The 22,706-nt window shown below is 34.2% G+C and overlaps 1 protein-coding gene across 2 annotated transcripts in view; it reads right to left on the bottom strand.

Moving 5' to 3' along the window:
• The window catches only part of LOC106872781 (microphthalmia-associated transcription factor), a 97,566-nt gene that overhangs the window by 20,754 nt on the left and 54,106 nt on the right, over positions 1 to 22,706 (bottom strand). For both annotated transcript variants that reach the window (XM_052967524.2, XM_052967522.2), the window contains exon 3: positions 6,026 to 6,286. In XM_052967524.2, the coding sequence (XP_052823484.1) occupies positions 6,026 to 6,286 (261 nt within the window). The remainder of the gene's footprint in view (positions 1 to 6,025; positions 6,287 to 22,706) is intronic.

Below are 22,706 nucleotides of genomic sequence, written 5' to 3'. Positions count from 1 at the left end.
TTTTTATTTAAATAAACCCTTAGAGAAGGGCTAGTGATCAAAGATCAACAGTTCCCTCATTGGAACAACATTCTATTACAAAGCTATAAATAGATATTGTACTTTAAATTAAAATACCAATTCTGCTCTGTATCAATAGGCAGTTTTCTTGAGTGAACTCAAAAATGTTACTCTTTATATGCTTATATTAATACAAGAATTTAAACTCATATGTTCAATGAAACTTCTATTTGTATCCCCTAATGCCACAATATAAATGCACTTAAACAGCAAAGATTCTCAAATGCTTTGTTGTTTCTCTTCTTTTTTTTTTTTTTTTTGCAATATTTTTTAGATTTAACTCTATTTCGAAGATTTTGTTATTCCTTATGAACTCAACTTTCAAGGTGAAGTAATACTCACATTACTGTGTTGTTCTATTCAAACACAGAAAAACAGTTCAAATTTAACAATATTTGGATTCTGAGTCACCAAAATACAAAGAATCTAAATGCAAAGAATACCTATTGATGGTATTTTAATATTACCATACTGCTCTTGTATTACCAAAAGTTGGTTAATTCATAAAACGAATCTCGTGATCTACAATTGAACCATCACTCATTGTCAAAGAATAGGCTATTTTCTATTAATGGCAATAAAAATATTTTACCAAATGATAATTTCTAAATTCTTGGAAATACGCAACACACAATAATTGTTATGGTCACATAAAACCAAAGCACATAAATATATGAATGTAAGCAAATACTTCAACTTAATACATTCGCATATTTCTGCCATGAAATTTTAAATTGCCCAAAACCAGTTCAAATTACTACTTCTTATTGCGTAGTTAACATTTAGTAATGAATATCTTTGCTAAAGAGGACAACCAACAAACGCTAGGGCAAGACAAACATCACAAATCATATACGTTATTATTATTAAAAAAATTTAAGCCTGACAGCTGTTTCTGGGATATTGCAAAATATGGGATATCTCATCATTGGAGACAAATATGGAAAATGTGAAGAGTATAAATTAGGGAAATGATAGAATAAAGGAGTGCCATGATAGATCGCTGACCACTACACATATTTTTTTTCTCTCCTTGTTTCTTTCTGTGTTCCTTTCTGTGGAAGGAGCATAGGCTCGAAACGTTAAGGACTTTCTCTATTCCTGGGCGTTATACTAATACATCCATTTGTTGTTTACACCACCTGTCTTCGTCTGTTGTTTTTTCGTTAATTCTCCCTATATATATTTTACCCAGTTTGGGACTAACATTTTGGAATCATTATATTGAATTAGTTCTTAGTACCAGCATTGCTAAGATATTGCAGCTCTAAGTGTAAAATTTTATTTGAGTTTTAAAAGCAAAAGTGTTAATGAATAGTTTTGCTACCTCCAAGATAATAGAGTGAAAAAAAAAACTTATCAACGTGGCAGGAAATATGGTTCTTTAGAAGAATGCTTAACCCATCACCATTTAACCCTTTGGTATTCAGATTATTTTATCAAATATAATGCTTATTTTTTTCACATTGTTTAGAATTAATCATGAATTATTTTGTAGCATTGAGATTTTCATGATGTGATGCTTATTTTTAGAATGATATTGTAGGTTAAGTGTGACAGACTGAATGTGGCCAGTTTTAACATTAAACAAGCAGAATATTTGAGCTGGTTATGGCTGGATTAAATGCTAGAAGGATAAACAGGCCATATCTAGCCAAAATATTCAGTCCGTTTTATGTTCAATCTGGCTAGAACCAGCCTCTCACCCCTACCCTAATAAATTATTCGAAATCATGAAGCCATGAGATAAAGCATGATTAATTCAAAACGATGTAAATAAATAAGTATTATGTTTGAAAGAATCTGAATGTTAGAGAGTTAAGATGTCCAAAGCATATATATATTGGCTTGTCAGATAAATTTGTTCATTTTTGTTTTTTTCATTTATTTTAATCCTTTCTATTATTTAAATTAACATGAAAAATATTTTTATTGTAGTGTTTTATTTCATTTATTTATTTATTTATTCTTGTAGCTCTATTCTTCTCCAACTTTTGTTTCTCGTTTTTGAAATTTGAATAAATTTTACCTCTTATAAGTAGAAAAAATGAATGAATTTCAAAGTCTTTAAACAAGCAAAGAGCACTGGAGACTCATTATCAAAAAATGCTTGAATGGATGGAAAATGAAGAGAAAAAGAGGGATCTGAAGTCCTTAACCCTTTAGTGTTCAGATTATTCTGTCAAATCTAATACCTATTTATCCATATTGTTTTGGATTAGCTGTGTATTATCTCATAGCTGTGAGATTTTTTGTGATGTGGTTCTTCACTTTAGGAATGATATTGTCGGACAGATGCAAGAGGCTGCATCTGGCTAGATTGAACATAAAACAGGTAGAATATTTGGGCTGGATATGACTGGTTTGAATGCTAAAGGGTTAATGTGTAGATCATCATCATCATCATCATCGTTTAACGTCCGCTTTCCATGCTAGCATGGGTTGGACGATTTGACTGAGGACTGGTGAAACCGGATGGCAACACCAGGCTCCAGTCTGATTTGGCAGAGTTTCTACAGCTGGATGCCCTTCCTAACGCCAACCACTCAGAGAGTGTAGTGGGTGCTTTTACGTGTCACCCGCACGAAAACGGCCACGCTCGAAATGGTGTCTTTTATGTGCCACCCGCACAAGCCAGCCGTACATACAATTTTTCTAAATTCAGAATAAATACAGAAAGTCTTTTTGGGTATGGCACGTTTAAATAGGAAAAGGTATGCGGAAAGGAAAAAGAAAAAATACTATGGAAGTCTATGTAAAAAATCTGAATATTAAAAAAATACTCAACCTACCAAAGAAGAAATTATAGGAAATAATGTTATTTACTGATGTACAAAGAAAATTGATACATCATTTATGAATATTTATTCTGATTTGCTGAAAAGTAAACTTATTAATGTCAATAGTAATATCTTTAATGGACAGATAATCTGAATATCTCTAAGTTAAAAACTTGTTTTAAAACATTTAAGCTTCTTTGATCAAGTTTTCAGTTATTTCCCCAATGACTATACTTCAATCATAATTTCTATATTTACTAAGTAGCAAGTCCCCAACATCATAATATTTATGCTATCAGACAAATAAGCCAGCTGATACAAATATGATTAGCTATTCCGAGTTCTCTTAGTAAATACAGCTAGCCAGATGTTGTAAACATTTAATTCCTTTCTTAGTAATAATTTAATCTTCCTCAAACTACATTTTTCAGCTTCTCAACATCTCCACCGATGGTAAATGTATTGCACACAGATTAATACTTTTATCTATCAATGAATATACACAATTGTATGATATACCATGTATTAGACGTATATCTCAATCACTGATTGAGTAGACCATTATTTAAGAAGGCATTCAACACATTACAGATGCAGAGCTGATATTTCTTCTATTAATTTGACGATGCCATACAACTGTGCAATTAATTCAATGCATTCTTGTATTTCTTCAAAGGCTACAAGCAGTTCATACAGAAATCTTAGCTCTCAAGACCATGCTTCTTTTCGTTAAGTGTAACCCCCCCCCCACCCTCCCACCAGATAAGATACTTTCAGCATATTTGATATATTTCTTTTCCTATTAATGATGAAATGTCCTTCATGTATCTGAAGATGACCAGGTTACCAGCTTTGCACTTTGTGGGTCCTGAGGTGGCTTATTAAGCCAATGTTGGCATAAAGTCCAAGGTTACAATGGGTTACACGTAACAGCAAAATCAGAACTCAGTGGGGCTCTTGCCTTCCCTGCAGCCCTCCTCTCTTTAGGTTCTCTAATCATTTCTGATTCTGAGTTCTGTACTCCAAGAGTACACACCACTACAACACAGTGGGTGGCCTTGAGCCAAGATGTTCCCAGGTAGGCCGTTCTAAGTTACACTAATTTAAAGTCGTTTTGAGTGTGTCCTTTGTATTTCTTCTTTGGTGCACCATGTGACCAAGAGCCAACTGCTAGATCACCAATGAAAATTTGTTAAGGGAACCTGGAATTGGGCATGTACATTACATGTTCACTTCACTGCGGTTGAGATTTATTTAGGAAAGCATACTGACTTTACAAGTAATGAAGAGCTATCAAATCTAAGTTTTAACTAAGCACTAAACCATATCATGATATAGCCATTATATTGGAATATATCCGAGAATAAATTAATTACATACTAGAAGGTTTCTGTATTGTTTTATTTGAATTCTGGCTTGGCATTGAGGGAAATTCTCTATTGAGCTATCTTTCATGGCATTCAAGGCCTAGAAAATAACTCATGTAACATACACTGCTGATCATTTTAAAGAACCTTTCCTTTTGTGTAGTAAACTATGAACCTTCGTAAATGATAGAAAAGATATTTAATGAAAAATATTTGGTCACATGTCTTTTGGTGTTGCCATTAAATCTAATAATACGGACACAGGCCCTCTCATTTGTAGATGCTTATAGTTGGATTACACTGAATCTACAATTATTACTATTAATTCTACTTCCTAATCTATTCCATTAAACACTCAGAAATTTTGAACAATTTACTGCAGGCTTAGTCCACTCCTGTAGTCTTAATACCATAAACATTCACCCACCACATACACAGATAGATAATCCAAGATGAATACATTCACACACACATAGAATACAACATCTGCTTTCATTCTATTCTTATGGCATTCAACAGTTAAATGTCTCTAGTGTAACAATAGAACACTCTTCAATCCGGCAGTTCTCCCCACCACCACCCATTAGACCTAAGGTACTCTTCCACTTTCCACCATGATGTCAAAAGAAATTATAAAGGACACAACCTATTGAATTGAATTAAAAAAATCTTAAGGTGATAAACAACTGCAATTCCACTTCCCTCTTAAGAATAATAATAATAATAATAATAATAATAATAATAATAATAATAAGAAGAAGAAGAAGAAGAAGAAGAAGAAGAAGAAGAAGAAGAATAATAATAATAAGAATAATAATAAGAATAATAATAATAATAATAATAATAATAACAATAATAATAATAAGAAGAAGAAGAAGAAGAAGGAGATATAAAGATAACAATAACGACTCAACAGTCATCTCAGACTCCCACATGAAAAGAAATCCCCCCTCCCCACCAATTAACAGACATATTCAAATGGACCAATCAGAGACAACAAAGAACAAAACAAATAAATATATAAATAAATAAATAAACACCCTGCTCATGCACACAACTACGAATGAATAGCTAATTACAGTACTTCTTAAAAAGAAAATTAAATTCCGCAGCTGAAATGGGATTAACATACTCAAGATGTCAGTACAGAAGTGTTGGAAGCTTAACCCCTAATCTTAATCTTGGCCCTCAGCAAAAAATATGACTTCTGGAGAAGCAATGCATACACACATACACACATTTGTCGTATGTGTAAAAGTTGTCCTTTTCAAAGTACAAGAATATGTTTCATTTGTTTAGTGTCTGTTTTTCGATGCTGGCATGGGTTGGAAAGACATTTATTCGAGGCAATATTTGTTATGGCTGAATGCTCTTCCTGCCACTGACCCTTCTCTTTTACTCTTTTACTTGTTTCAGTCATTTGACTGCGGCCATGCTGGAGCACCGCCTTTAAATATCGATCTCATCCTTATTTATATTATAATATTAATATATATATATATGCATACTAATGTCAATAAATGCTCTCTTATAACTTGTTTTAACCCTTTAGTACTGAGATTACTTTATCATATGCAATGTTTATTTCTTCACGTGATTTTGAATTAATTATGCATTATCTTATGTCTTTGAGATTTCAATGGTGTAATTGTTTATTTTTAGAATGACCTTTTAAGACCGGTTTAAGAGGCCAGATCTGGTTAGTTTGAACAAAAAAGAACAGGTGAAATATTTAGGCCAGATCTGGTCGATTTAAATACCACAAGGTTAAAATATATTTAGCATTCATAGAACATAAATAAATAAACAAAAACTCACATCTGTGGGAGCAGGATTTGCTACAGCTGGTAAAGGTAAAGGACTGTCTGGGTTAGTCAAAGGAGCACTGGCTGTGTGGAGTACGTCACTCTGATCGGTAATATTGGTACCCTGAAGTGCCACCATATTGGGCATGGACTGTGTATTTCCTGGAACACTTGTGGATCCAGATACTTGCTTTTCATGTAAGAACAGCTGAATTTGCTGGTTTTGCTTCTGCTGAATATGGTATTTTGTAGGATGTTCAAGTTGAGTCTTGACCTGGAAAATAGTTTTAAAACGAAAGAATTCATGAGATGCTATGAAATGGATAAACATTTAAACTGTTTACAAATGGATTATAGCTGGATTAGCAATATCACTATGATTATTTAATCTATATATATATATAATCATTAATAAGTTATAAATCTGAAAAAGAAGCAAATTCTAAGTTATAATGCAGTAGAGTATATAGATAACGATAGATATGGCAGCTTTATGGGGTTACGCTGGGTGTCCATAAAGCATTTAACATTACAGCATTTCTTCAGACTTTAAACCCATTGACCTATATATATATATATATATATATATATATATATATCTCACTTCATGTTAATGGTTCTGAAGAAGCTATAGTATATTGCTATAGCAGAAACAGCTGTAAGCTAATGAAGTTGATCATGTGATTCTTGTTTGTTCCCTTGTCATTCAATAATTAATGTTATGCTTTGTATTTGCCTAATGCTACACTCTAAAATGCATGTAAATTAAGTTCTAAGAACTGGTTATTACTTTTGCTATGTTTAAGCAAAATTGTAACAGATTCATATATATATATATATATATATATATATATATATATATATGGGAAAAGTGTGCAAAAGTAATTAAACATAGCAAAATATACAGATCAGAGTGAAAACAAGAAATATACAAAATTATAAGGGAGAAGTGTTGTAGAGAAATATCTTTCAACGAGAGTTAACACAGAAAGACAGAAATGACAATAGCAATTAGACATAACAGAAAAAGATGGTAAAACAAAATCAAATGAAAATAAAATACAATATAAACAAATATATCTGTGTGTGTGTGTGTGTGTGTGTGTGTGTGTGTGTGTGTGTGTATAATAAAATAGAATGAAAAAAACTACAGAAGATTTGTATTATATGGTTAAAAAACATTAAAATCGTCATGCTAGGAAAATGATATAAATTTTATATATAGTGATATCCATTCGTTATGGTGTGATGTACACACCATAACGAATACATGACACAACAACGATAAAGGAATTTTAAAAATTTAAAAAGAAAATATGAAACTGGTTTATTTCTCCCAAGACAATGTCACTGTACACAAAATTTTATGTCATTTTCCTAACAATGATTTTAATATACTTTTTAACCATATAATACAAATTTTCTGTAGTTTTTTTCATTCAGTTCTGTTTTTTATACATCCAACCATGTGCTTTCACATTCCAACTCTCTCACACACCTATATATATATATATATATATATATCATCATCCTTATCATTTTATGTCTTTTTTTCTATGCTGGCATGGGTTGGATGTGTTGACAGGATCTGGCAAGCTACAAGATTGCACTGAAACCTAGTGCCAGCTGTATTTATTTCTGTTTTACTCCTTAAGGGAGTAAGAAGGTACTCTGATATTAGTAATTCAAGTTTTGGAATGTTAAGGTCAAGCTCTGTATCATAGAAATCTTGTGTCATCAACATGATTTATCTGTAACTCGTTCACCACTGTTCTGGGATTAGTGATTCATTCACCACTGATCCCAAATCATTTATCACTGATTCATTCATAATTGATCTGGAGCAATTGCAGAGCTCCAAACAGCCACAACTGTGAAACAATGTGGTTGCCTTAATGCAGCGTGAAAATAAAGAAACCGTTTAAGGAGTTTTTCATAAGGAAAGCTCAAAATATGCACCTACAATCTTAGCAGTGTCTTCCTACTGGATCAGGAAATCAGAGACAAGAGAGTAGAGATGCTAACCCAGCACAACCATTCCTCAATATAATCCAAGTCTGGTGCAAGTCAAGACTCTTCTAGTGTAACTCAAGATTCAAAAATCTTCAAACTACTGCAACAGGTAGGGTAGCACTAGCATTTGTAACAATGAAATACCACCACATCCATAACAACCTTGCTCATGAAGGCACACAGAAGACATAGAATAGGTTAGAGGACTGGTTGTATCTCTTGTTGATGATACTCTTTGAGAAGTTCTGTCAGTGTCTAAGGGATGTGAGTTTTGATGGTCTTCAAAAGTTAAGAAGAAACATGGTATGATATACAGCAAATTAAAACAAAGGCAAAAAATCAGTAATATTTCTCAGTCAATAAGTTCAATATACTGCTGAGACAGAAGCCAATGTAATGGTATTTTCTCGAACTTATTTAATGAGAGAGAGAGAAAGAGAGAGAGAGAGAAAGATAGAGAGAGAGAGAGAGAGAGAGAGAGAGAGAGAGACAGAGAGAGAATATTATCTTAAAGGGAAAACACTAAATGCTTTGGTTTTTAAGGGAAAAATCACTTTATGCTTGAGAAATATAACAACTGGTGTTCAAAATTGACCATAAAAAAATATCTGGAAAAAACTAGTAAATAAAGAGCATTTATATATCATCATCATCGTCGTTTAACATCCACCTTCCATGCTGGAAATATATGTATGTATATATATATACATGCATGATAGATCGCTGACCACTACATTTATATTTTTTTTCTCCTTGTTTCTCTCCTTATTTCTTTCTGTGTTCCTTTCAGTTGAAGAGCGTAGGCTCGAAACGTCAAAGACTTTCTCTATTCCCGAGCGTTAAACTAATACATCCATTTGTTGTTTACACCACCTGTCTTCGTCTGTTGTTTTTTTCGTAAATTCTCCCATACATATATATATATATATATATATATATATATCAAAATAAGCAACAAGGGTATCCAGAGGTAATGCAGTACGATCGTTTCATGCAACTCCATTTAATTGATTAATGCAACCATTACATCAATTTAAATGCAGAGCAATTCTCAACTGCACAAAGACATAGAATTTAATTAAACTAAAACAGATGGACACAATAGTATAATTTTGCCTAAAATCTCGAAGAAGTTAAGATAGATAAAGAGCATTGTTGCCCTTCCTTCCACTTAGAAGCTACTAAGTTATCAGGAAGAAAGACTTATTGCAGATTTGTACATATATATATAATATATATATATATATATATATATATATATATATATATTTGAACTTACACATACATACATTATATATATGTGCACATACACTACTACTATTTTCTATGTCACTGTTCTTGGGGACATAAGACCTAATAGATATTCATAATATACAGGCATTTGGATGAATCTAAATAAGCGTAATTTGCATAGCAGTGCAAACCCCAACAATATAAATAAATAATTAGAGTCTTAAACAGTGATAAGACAAGGAGAAACATTGAGTAAACTTACATGTATGTTTACAACAAGCAAACATTTAAGCTTGCTCTGTGACTGTAAGTGTGTGTGTGATAAAAATAACAACACATCCTGCTTATATATATGGAAATCATATACAATATGCTGGATAAATATATGACTGGTTTTGCATTAAAAAGAAAGATCCGTGTGTAAACAACAGTAGCTTTGTGCACATACAATTTCCTATCCCAAAACTGGTGCATTTTAATTCACAATTAAATTTTTAAATTCTTTTCTATTTCATACACCCACTCATAAATATATGCATATTCATATATATATATATATATATATATATACACATATATCAAACAGATGAGTAACAAGGATGTCAAAGTATTAGTGTATTCACCTTACCTCAAGCTGTGCGGATAATACCGGACTGACTTGGAGTCTCAACTTAAGTACCTAATTCAACTGAATTTTAATCATTTCTTATATATATATATATATATATATATATATTTATATATAAATATAAATGACTGAGACCTTTGGAAATGTGCTGTGCGTGAGAAAACCCGGCAAGCCAAGTGAGATCGTTGCCAGGGCCCCTGGACTGGCTCTTGTGCGGGTGGCACATAAGATGTACCATCCTGAGCGTGACTGTTGCCAGTACCGTCTGACTGGCCTTGTAGGGTTTTCGAGCGAGATCGTTGCCAGTGCCCCTGGACTGGCTCTTGTGCGGGTGGCACATAAAAGACACCATTTTGAGCGTGGCCGTTTTCGTGCGGGTGACACGTAAAAGCACCCACTACACTCTCTGAGTGGTTGGCGTTAGGAAGGGCATCCAGCTGTAGAAACTCTGCCAAATTAGATTGGAGCCTGGTGTAGCCATCCGGTTGCACTAGTCCTCAGTCAAATCGTCCAACCCATGCTAGCATGGAAAGCGGACGTTAAACGATGATGATGATGATATATATCTATATTTATATATAAATAAATATATATATCTATATTAATATATATATCTATATATCATCATCATCATCGTTTAATGTCCGCTTTCTATGCTAGCATGGGTTGGACGATTTGACTGAGGACTGGTGAACCAGATGGCTGCACCAGGCTATCTATCTATATATATATGAGAAACAGCTTTATTTTTACATATGTTTCATTAAATACACAGCTGTGTTCAAATACTTTTTAATTCAAAACTTTTGTTTACATAAATTCAAACTGTACATAAAAAACAAAAGCGGACACAAAATCTGTTCAATTCTTGAAAATAAGACCCTGAATGCCTAGAAATATTGAATATGAACTTAAGAGCTTTATGGCTCTAAATGACTGGTTCGCAACTATTTTTTTATCTGTAGACCCCTTTGATTACTAATCTATTCTGGTGCCCTCTCCCACAGTTATTCGATGTTTAAAATCTAATTTTATAGATACTTCTTTCAAAACTCCTATTTTGTTTATCACACATTAATTAACCTGTGTACTTTGAACTTACAATAGATACACCTAAAGCCAATTTTTTTCATGAAAACCTAAAATACAACAGGGGTCTCCAATTTACTATTTTGCTTGCAAGGACCCCAAAAATCTTATATGAACCTTCAAAAGAACTGCTACTCTAAACTAACAATAAAAAAAAATAAGAAGAAAATAAAAAATAAAAAAGGATAGAATTCACACTTAGTCATGTACCAAATGAAACATATATATATATTCTTTCTACTCAAGGCTCAAGGCTTGAAATTTTGGGGGAGAGGGCCAGTCAATTAGATTGATCCGAGTATGCAACTGCTACTTAATTTATCGACCCCAAAAGGATGAAAGGCAAAGTCGACCTTGGTGGAATTTGAACTCAGAACGTAAAGACAGATGAAATGCCGCTAAGCATTTCGACCAGCCTGCTAATGATTTGGCCAACTCATTGCTTTCCAAATGAAACATAAATATCAATTCATTATAATTTGACTTAATACACTGTATATAATATGTGAATGAAGATTTCATTCCTAATAATATAATTACCATCACCATTATCACATCTTGACCATTCCTGACCATTTCCACCCTGAATACTCAGACCACCACTACTTATTTCATAATCATAGCCATCATCATCATCATCATCATCATCATCATCATCATCATTGTTGTATCTATTTGATGCTTGGTGTTAGAAAGGGCATCCAGCTGTAGAAGCCATGCCAAAGCAGACAGTGGAGTCCAATGCAGCTCCCTGGATTGCCAGCACCTGTCAAACTGTCCAGCCTATAGGAGCATGGACAACAGATGCTAAATGTTAATGATGACCCCCCCCCCCAAACCCACACCGGTAAGTACCAGTAAAGTGCTGGGTTTGGTCAGTTTAACTCTCTCCAAATTTCTGACCTTACACCAAAGTTAGAAATTACTATCATATTCTTTTCTACTCTAGGCACAAGGCCCGAAATTTTGCAGGAAGGAGCCAGTCGATTAGCTTGAACCCTGTATGCAACTGGTACCTAATTTATCAACCCTGAAAAGATGAAAGACAAAGTCGACCTCGGCGGAATTTGAACTCAGAACATAAAGTTAGACGAAATACTGCTAAGCATTTCGCCCGGCGTGCTAATGCTTCAGTATATATGGCTGTGTGGTAAGTAGCTTGCTTACCAACCACATGGTTCTGAGTTCAGTCCCACTGCATGGCACCTTGAGTAAGTATTTTCTACTATAGCCTCAGGCCAACCAAAGACTTGTGAGTGGATTTGGTAGACGGAAACTGAAAGAAGCCTGTTGTGTTGATATATATATATATATATGTGTGTGTGTGTGTGTGTGTGTGTGTGTGTGTGTGTGTCTGTGTGTGTGTGTGTGTGTGTGTGTGTGTGTGTGTGTATGTCTGTGTTTGTCCTCCCACCATTACTTGACAGCTGATGCTGGCATGTTTACATCCCTGTAACTTAGTGGTTTGGCAAAAGAGACCGATAGAATAAGTACTAGTCTTACAAATAAGTTGATTTGCTCGACTAAAGGTGGTGCTCAAGCATGGCCAGTCAAATGACTGTTGTGTATATGTGTATATATATGCATGTATATATATATATATATATATATATATATATATATATATATATATATATATACACACAACAAAGAGAAAGGGAAAGGGAGAGGGGGAGAGAGAAAGGGAGGGGGAGAGAAGGAAAGAGAAAAGGAGGGGAGAGAGGGAGAGAGAAAGAAAAAAGTGACAGAAATAAAAACAGGGGAAGAGTGTGAAATGTTCTTTTCACACACACACACACACACACACACACACACACACACACACACACACACACACACACACACACACACACAAGCAGTTATTTCAAATACCCACATAAATGATATTGTTTCCTTAACTCCCACACATCCGAAATTTGTCTCTTTACAAACGTGAAACCTTTTATGACTTAAATGCAATGTAATATCGCCAAAACAATAATACAATAATGACATAAATTCCTAAAAGCAAATTGCCTTAAAAAAAATTCACTTCATTAAATATACGAATCAAAATTAATGGCATCCATAATCACTAATGCAAATTGTTTCACAGAATATAGATAATAGATCGTTATATCATCATCATCATCATGCTCATTTTATGTCCACTTTTCCATGCTTGCATGTGTCAGATGGAGTTTGTTGAGGCAGATCTACAGCTGGATGCCCTTGCTGTTGCCTACCTTTCCCCATGATTTTCATGGAAGACTGAAAATGAACAACTTTGCTTGTATGATGAAGATGATGCTCATTTCTAAACACCACATGACATTTTGACAAGAGTACACCCAAACACACACATGATGGGCTTTTTTCAGTTTCCTATTTATTTACTGCCCACAAAGGGCTACACACAGAGGGGACAAACAAGGACAGACAAATGGATTAAGTCGATTACATCGACCCCAGTGCGTAACTGGTACTTATTTAATCGACCCCGAAAGGATGAAACGCAAAGTCAACTTCGGCGGAATTTGAACTCAGAACGTGACGGCAGACAAAATACCAGCATGCTAACGTTTCTGCCAGCTCACGGCCTTTCAGTTTCTGTCTACCAAATCCATTCACAAGGCTTTGGTTGGCTCAGAACAATATTAGAAGACAGCTGCCACCTAGAGGGACTGAACCCAAGACTATATGGTAGGAAAGCAGGTTTCTCAACCCCACAGCCACACCTGTGGCTATAGTCCTTTTAGTTAAAAAGGGATGGAGTGCTCATGACTCTTTAATGCACTTCAGAGATTTCTGGAAATAAGGGAGGAAGCAGATTGTCATGATGGTAATCATATCGTTAGGAATGAAATCTTCATTAACACATATAAAGAAGTATGATGTATGTGTGTGTGTGAGAGAGACAGAGAGAGAGAGAGAGAATCTTTCTGTTGTGGTAGTCCCTCTTACTCTACTTGACAACCAAAGTTTGTCAGTCTTTTTGGTGTAAGACTGATGGAATGCTTTCAGTTAAACAGTGAGCTTGTCAATATCATCATCATCATCATCGTTTAACGTCCACTTTCCATGCTAGCATGGGTTGGACGATTTGACTGTGGACTGGTGAAACCGGATGGCTACACCAGGCTCCAATCTGATTTGGCAGAGTTTCTACAGCTGGATGCCCTTCCTAATGCCAATATGAAGAAATGATTTGTCTGCCCATTGTGGCCACCTCTTTGATATGAATATGAAATGATGGGGTCGCTGTTATAAATTTCAGGGTCAAATTTAGACAATAACTCGAGAATTGTGTATTCAGATTGCAATGAATTACTTGAAAGCATTTTGTATTTAATTACACATGTTATTCTCAGCTCACCTGTAAATGGTATTGAGGCCTTTCTGTAAGTTGTCATAAACAAGATTGCCATGTAAAAAGCACAAGTGCTGGTGCCATGTAAAAAGCACCCAGTACACTTTGTAAAGTGATTGGCATTACGACAGGCATCTCATTGTAGAAACCATGCCAGAACGGACAATTGGAGCCTGGCACAACTCTCTGGTTTGCCAGCTCTTGTCATACCATCCAACCCATGACAGCATGGAAAATAGGCATCAAAATGCTTTGCGGTATTTCATCTGTCTTTACATTCTGAGTTCAAATTCCTCCAAGTTTGATGTTGCCTTTCATCCTTTCAAGGTCAATAAATTAAGTACCAGTTGCATAATGGGGTCGATCTAATCGACTGCCCCTCCCCCCCCAAAAAAAATTTCAAGTCTTGCACCTAGAGTTAGAAAAGAATATATACACTTCCTTTTAAAGATTAAAGTTGACTTTCAACCAACAAAGATAAAATTCTTGACTTAATAACCACCAGAGTTTCTAGGAATATTCAACAGTAAAATATTGTCAAGTTTTAAAAGAAATTACTGATTAGAAAATCTGCGATTCTTGTAGAGTTAAATGACAAATTCAGAGAGGAACAAAATAATTCTGACCAATTTTTAGACTGACATTTATTTAAATGCAATGTAAACTCCTATAAAAGATAATTGCTATGACTGATTTATTTTTGTTCTATTTTCTTGTATCTATTTCCATTTCGGTTATGATAGCCAAAAACATGCCCAACCCATCCAATAGGAACGGTTTTGTTTATTTTTGATAGTGTGTCAGCTATTTATAAATACATAAGGTGCAGTAACTGGAGAGAAGTAGGGCTGAAAATGTCTGAATAGTTATTGATCTATAAGCACGTGAGTTTCCAAGGATGTATATAATATACATACACACATACATATATACATACATATGTGTATGAATGTATGTATGTGCGTAGGTAACTATTATGCTTTGTCTATAACCAAGAAGCTTAGTTCTTCATTCCAAATGCCTATTTTCGGTTAGCAATTAAAAAGGGTACTGCAATAGAGGAGTGTAATATTCTACTCAATTCACTTACCCCTCAACATGAAGACAAAACAGAAACATTAGGAAATGTGTGTTTTTAAATGGTAGACTGCTGACCCAAGTCCAAAGTTCAAATATTGATATTGGCATTCAGTTCAATTTCTTTTATAATTTTAAACAAGGGATGTGTGTGTATGTGTGTGTGTGTGGAGTGTGTGTGTGTGTGTGTGGAGTGTGTGTGTGTGTGTGTGTGGAGTGTGTGTATATACACATACATCTATATATATATATATATATATGTATGTATATATATATATATGAGTGTGTGTGTGTGTGTGTATGTGTGTGTGAGTCTGTGTGTGTATGTGTGTATGAGTCTGTGTGTGTATGAGTGGCTGTGTGGTAAGAAGCTTGCTTCTCAACCACATGGTTTTGGGGTCAGTCCCACTGCATGGCACCTTAAAGCAAGTACCTTCTACTACAGCCTTGGGCCGACCAAAGCCTTGTAAACCTTGTGAGTGGATTTGGTAGATGGAAACTGAAAGAAGCCCATTGTATGTGTGTGTGTGTGTATATATGTGTGTGTGTGTGTGTGTGTGTGTGTGTGTGTGTATGTATTTTTGTGTCTGTGTTTGTCCCCACCACCATAGCCCAACAGCCGATATTGGTGTGTTTCGTCCCCGTAACTTAGCAGTTCGGCAAAAGTGACCGATAGAATAAGTACTAAGCTTACAAAGAATAAGACCTGCGGTTCATTTGTTCGACTAAAGGCAGTGCTCCAGCATGGCTACAGTCAAATGACTGAAACAAGTAAAAGTATATATATGTATATGTATATATGTATATGTGTGTGTGTGTGTGTGTGTGTGTGTGTGTGTGTATATATATATATATATCTAGGTGCAGCTGTGTGATTAGGAACCTGGCCACCCAACAATGTGCTCCTGTAGTCATGGATCCCAAATGCTGGGTTTGATATAATCAACTAAATCTATCTCTTCATAATATCTAACCTTGCGTCAAAATCAGAAACTATTATTATCAATATTATTATTATTATTATTGAGTGAGAGAGCAGTGCATGCTATCAAAGTAACACTGGGGTGCAAATATACGAAGCCCAGTATACCGATCATGACTACTCGTCTGATAAGGGTACACCAGGTACATGCATCACAACCATATGTGCATGACATGATGATCTCATATCAAGATAAACAGCTCATGACCTTGCAGGTGGGGCCCAGTTAGAATTTCTTCAGGTCGAGTAGCCCGTCCTGCTCAAAAGGTCCCTGAATAAGGTTTGTTTAAGGATGTTGAGCAAAAGACCCATGTTTCCAAAGGTGAATGATTCAGACCCCAAAGAATTCCTCTCAACACATGGCTATGATGCTGCCCCACTACTTCTGCTCATGATCAGAGATGCACATATCGTCAGCTACCAATGGACATGCTCAACGGGTTATGGTCAAACAACTGATAAGCAAATCTGTGGTATTAGGCAGAATATTTGCTGTCGCCCATCTTTTATATCAAGACAAAACAATGTACATGATAACACTTCCAATCAGTTAAGATCAGAAGCCATGAAAGCCACTGCCTGGTACTGTATCAGAAACCATTATTTTTTGCCTGGGAGGGGCAGGCAATTTTTATTTGTCTAGTGGCTGTAGCGAAAGAGGTAGTTTGAAAGGGCTAAAGACAGACAATTTCCTCTTTGGCCAAGCCCTCATCAACTATTTCAAGTTTCACTTGAAAAGGAAGTTGAGGGTGGAAAGGGAAGTGTTGCCTTGTAGCAAGTTCGTTGAAAGGTGGATGAATGTTGAAAGAATGGTCAGTGGCTTTTGTGGGGTTTTCCACGGGGGACCTTAAAGTGCCTCCCCTATTGGGAGTTTTGATTTGTTTAATTTGTTACTATTATAAATATTGTTTACTCCCATTGTATCGTCCTGTTTTTGCCTTTTATGTTGTTGCATGTTATTTAATGCTGTTTTATGTGAGCCCTTGTGGCTAATAAAATAATTTATTATTATTATTATCATTATTATTATTATTATTATTATTATTATTATTATTATTATTAAGACAGCAAAGTAATAGAACGGCTATCACATCAGGCAAAATGCCGCTTAGCAGCTTTTCATCTATCTAAATTCAGGTACTCAGGTACAATAAAATAAGTACCAGTTGAATACTGGGGGTCGATGCAATTGACTTACTTATCCCCAAAATTGCTGGCACAGTCCCAAAATTTGAAATCAATATCATTGTCATATCTCAATCATCCTCCCTGCCACTTTTTTTTTTTTTTTGCTAAACCCTTTGTATGCTTTACATATATCCCTTCTTTTTCAGTGTACACCATGTATATTTACTTTCTTTTTTTTAATCATTTCATTATATGTAACCCCCCCCCCCCCACACACACACACACTTTATGTCTGTCTTTGTATTGTCCCCTTCATCCTTCACCCTTGCGGCAAACAAATGAAATCATCACCATCATTATTATTATTATTATTATTATTATTATTAGGGAAATCTTGGACAGAGAGGTTCCTTAATTGTCCCTAGAGGTCATCCCATATCGGAGGGGGGGGGGTTACATTTCTATCATCCTCCCCCCCACCCACATTTAAAAAAAATTTTCTATACTATGTATATGTCCCTTCCTTTTCATTTCATTATATATAAACCCCCACACTTTGTTTTTGTACTGTCCCCCCTCATCCACTGCCTTAGCGGCAAATAAATGAAATCATTATCATTATAACTGAGTGAGAGAGCAATTATTATTATCATTATCATTATTATTATTATTATCATTATTATTGAGGTATTGTTTATGTATTTTGTTAGCATGTTTTGTTTATTTCCAGCATACATATTAATATTATAGGGACTGATCCTGTTTTCAAATCCACATTCAAGTTAACTCTATTTCAAGATCTTTGTATATGGATAATTTCACCATCTCAGAGATTCATTAAAAACTAGTGGGACTGATATGCTAATTAGAAAGCATTTCTATTCCTGTGTATTGTTGTTATTATTATTATTATTATTATTATTATTATTATTATTAGTAGTAGTAGTAGTATCATTAGTAGTAGTGATAATGCAGCAAGCTGGCAGATTCATTAGTACACCACCAGACTAATTACTTAGTGTCATTTCTTTTGACTCATTACATTTTGAGTTCAAATCCTACCAAAGTCAGCTTGGCTTTTCAACATTTTGGGGGTTGATAAATAAGTACCAGTCATACATTGAGGTCAATATAATCAACTAGCTCCCCCCCCCCTCACAAAATTTCAGGCCTTATGCCTATAGTTGAAAGGATTATCATTATTATTATTATTATTATTATTAGAATTATTTTTTTTTAATATAGCAGTAGAATCAATAAAGTGATAGCAAAAAAAAAAAGTGTTTTGGTATTTAGTTACATCCCTTTACATTTTGAGTATATATACCATTGGAGTTTGTTTGGGTTATAATCTTTCTGAGATCAATATAACAAGTAGAACTCAATACATCATATAGAGCAACTATTTTGTCTTACGTTATAGTTAAAAGTTGTCTACTTTCCTATTGTTTCCAGGATTTATTTTTCTCTTGTATTCTGCAATTATTGAAGCAGTGTTCCAACAAAGGAAACTTGTTGACTGTTGAAACACTACAATGAAGATTACCATTCTAGAATGAAACTTGAAGTATTAGAAAAGTAGCCAACTTAAATCATTATTGAATATATGCGTGTGTGTGTGTGTGTGTGTGTTTTCACATGCATAATGCAGTATCAATCTTTAATCTGTCTAGTTTTTGCTCAAAGGGTTTATAAACAGATGAAATCTAAATTCCCATTTTGTTTTGATCTCATATGGCTCACAACCAATGCCATAAAAAAAACTTGATTCTTTTTGCACTACCATTCCACTTGATATTTTTCAGAAAACCTCAAAATATTTTCAGCTAAATATTACATAGCATAATAATAATAATAATAATAATAATAATAATAATAATAATAATGATATTTAGTTAAATTTCTAAAATTCCACTCCATTTAATTACTTCTAAAACATTTAAAAATGATACCCATTTTAGAATTTGTTACATTCTTTTGCAGTGAAATGATTGGTGTTTTATTCTGAAGTTTAAGGCCTTCTAGAATCTACTTCAATCAAGTTAATAAGAATGTGATGACTTGATAACATATATTAATTCTTTGATTCCAAAGAGCAATGGATTAAGAAAATTGCTGAAGCATTGGAAAATAAAATAAAATATTTGTAGCATTTATTTCAGGTTTTTGCATTTTGATTTCAATTCTTGTTGATGTTAACTCTCTGAATGTTGACATAATAAAGTACCAGTCAATTACTGTGGTCAATATAACTGACTAACCTGCTACCTTCAAATGTTTGGTCTTGTGCCTAAGCTGGAAGCTAATATTTCTGTAATTCCAGCTAAGCATGATAAATGAAATAGGAAGATTTCAAAGATTTGAAATGAAACCAAAGATGATAAACTAACTTATAGATATATAATGACTAATTAATTTATGTATCAATCAAAGAACAGAGCAAATAAGAAGAAAAAATTAAGAAATTTCTCAGACAATATTCACAACACTATGATGAAATAAATAAGTTTTCTTGAAAAAGAAAGTTTCAATACCAAAACAAAAACAGAAACAAAAGCAAAACAAAAGATAAAAGAAAAAGAAAAAAAAAGTGAACTTTAGAAAAAATGTAAGAAAAACCTACGAAGGGCTCAGTTGTCCAGGTTGCATATTGGCAACTGGGATAACAGGCATATTGGTTAGAATCACATGAGTAAGGCCAGTTGTGGTGGCAGCCTTGTTGGTTATAGTAGTAGTTGTAACCATAGTCATGAGTGTTATGGTTCACCATCATACCACTTGAGGGAAGATTAATAGAGTAAGGAATGGTAGAAAATAATATCCTTTGGTAGAAATTGGTAGAAAAAGAAAAAGATATCCTTAAGGTTTATCACATACACTTTGAGCATCCGTTTCAGAAAGGAATAGAGGTAGTAAAATCAGGAGGATTTGAAGAATAAAGGAAAGGAAATTAAAATGAACTGGTTTTGAGAAGAATTTAAGTTCCAGAATTTAAAACTGAGTCATTGCTGTTGTCGCTTTGGTTTCTTTGATCATGATGCTTCGGTTTAGAGTTTGTGTTATATTTTATTCCTTCTTTCTCTTATTTATTATTATTATTATTATTATAAATTTTTGTTTTTTATTTTGCTGGTAATCAATGTCTTAATAGGGACTGGTAGTTTTTAACTCCATATATTTCCTGGGTTCGAAAGACTTCTTGCTGGTCATAAGATAAAAAGTTTTCTTTCAGTTGAAAATATAGCAACAGATCGTGTAAACAACTTGTAGCAGTCATTTTGTTGGAAACTTCCAGAAAATGGAAGACCACTTTTGGATGTAATAAATATTTCCATCAGCTTCTGTTTTCTTTTTTTTTTTTTTTGTTTTTTTCTTTTTTTTTCTATCCAGATATCATAAACTCTTCATTTTCATAATCGGTTGTAATCCTTACTTCTTAAAATATTTACTTCCAAAAATCTTAACGAATTGCTTAGGAGGGAAAAATATACATCCACATTATATCTAAATACATATGTACATAAACACGAAACTTTTGGTCCAAATTTGGAAGACTTCAAATGAAACATGTGTTTGTGGTGCAAATGTATGTAAGTGTATGGATTAAAACTAGAATATTAGTTCTCTTTTTGTTGTTCTGGATACCACAGTTGCAAGTTATTGTTCTCTTAGTGGTTGACACAAAGCTACTCTCATTTTATTCTGAATCAAAGTTTTTGTTACATTTCTTTCCATTTATATATTTATTCACTCATGTACACATACATCTACAATGCTGTCTCTCTCTCTTTCTCTCTTTCCATATACATATATATATATAGTTTGTGTGTGTATGTGTGTATGAATGTATGTATGTATGTATGTATGTATATGAGGGAGTGAAATTTTAATATGAACATATAGCCTTTTACATGATATTAAGATAATGACTAGATTTAAGCTAGGAGTGGGCAGGGCAAAAAATAAGGCTGACAGACTGGAAGAAGCAATAAGAATGTGCTGCTGGCTTAGTCTATTGTGTTGAAACAGCTTAGGTGTGGGGTTAATTATACCAATTGAAAAGAATTCACTAAAACCTGGAAGGACATAAATGTGAAAAATCTCTTGATTGAGGCAACAGATATCACTGAGTGGGTGGAGTTAAACAAAAGGGGAGGAGCTGTGGAGAGAGAAGTGGGCGAGGAAGAAGTCAGAAGTTCATGATGGAAAGAAAACTAGTTAAGATGACTATGAGAATAGACAGAGCTTGTAACATGGACAATACTGTTGAATTTAACAGCAGAGTTAGGTTTTGAGACCTTTTATTTATTTGCTTTTTATCTATTCTTGTTCCACTTTTGTGTTTTTTAATTTTACACAGCGTCTGTTCTTTAATGAAAAAGCTGCTCATCCATTTGTTCGTTTCATTTACTTAAATTAATGAACCAAAGGTTTTCCAACTAACGACCAATATGGCACTATAGTCATTGGCTTATGTTGCAAACAAATCTTCCGTTTTTGTTCTTTTAACTGCTTCAGTCACTGGATTGCAGCCATGCTGGGACAGCCACCACCTTGAAGGGTTTTAGTCAAGCAAATCAGCCCAACAACTTATTTTTTTTTTAAAGTCTGGTGGTTCTTATTCTATCAGTCATCTTTGATGAACTGCTAGGTAATAGGGATGTAAACAAATCAAATGTAGGTTCTAGAGGTGTGGTGGAGCTACAGTGACACACATGCACATATATGAACGATCTGCTACCACACAGTTTCCACTTAACCAAATTCATTCTGTTGAAACACTATAATGATTGCCATTCTAGAATGAAACTTGAAGTTTCATTCTTTTATTATAGGTAATATCACAAGGGCAGTGGATTGACAAAATCATTAGAATATTGAGCAAAATGTCTTTCGGTAATTCTGACTCCTTATGTTCCTGAACTCCTGAATAGCTTTGCTTTCCATCTTCCCAGAATCAAGAAAATTAGCCTTGGTTAAATACTTCCCCTAGACTTATTACCCTACGTTCAGTAATATCACTTGGGCAGTGGGTGACAGAATCACCAAAGAAGCAGACAAAATGCATTCCATGATCGTCATTGTCATCTAACATCTCTCTTCCACATGGGCACAGGTTGGGAGGTTCGACAGAAGCTGGCAAGCACCAACAAGGTCTGTTTGGCTTAGTTTTTATAGCTTGGTCTTTACAATTC

Source organism: Octopus bimaculoides, chromosome 4, assembly GCF_046866305.1.
Source record: "Octopus bimaculoides isolate indiv1 chromosome 4, ASM4686630v1, whole genome shotgun sequence".
Taxonomy (NCBI): Eukaryota; Metazoa; Mollusca; class Cephalopoda; order Octopoda; family Octopodidae; genus Octopus; species Octopus bimaculoides.
The sequence above is the reverse complement of the archived record's forward strand: the minus strand, read 5'-3'. Positions and strand labels throughout refer to the sequence as shown.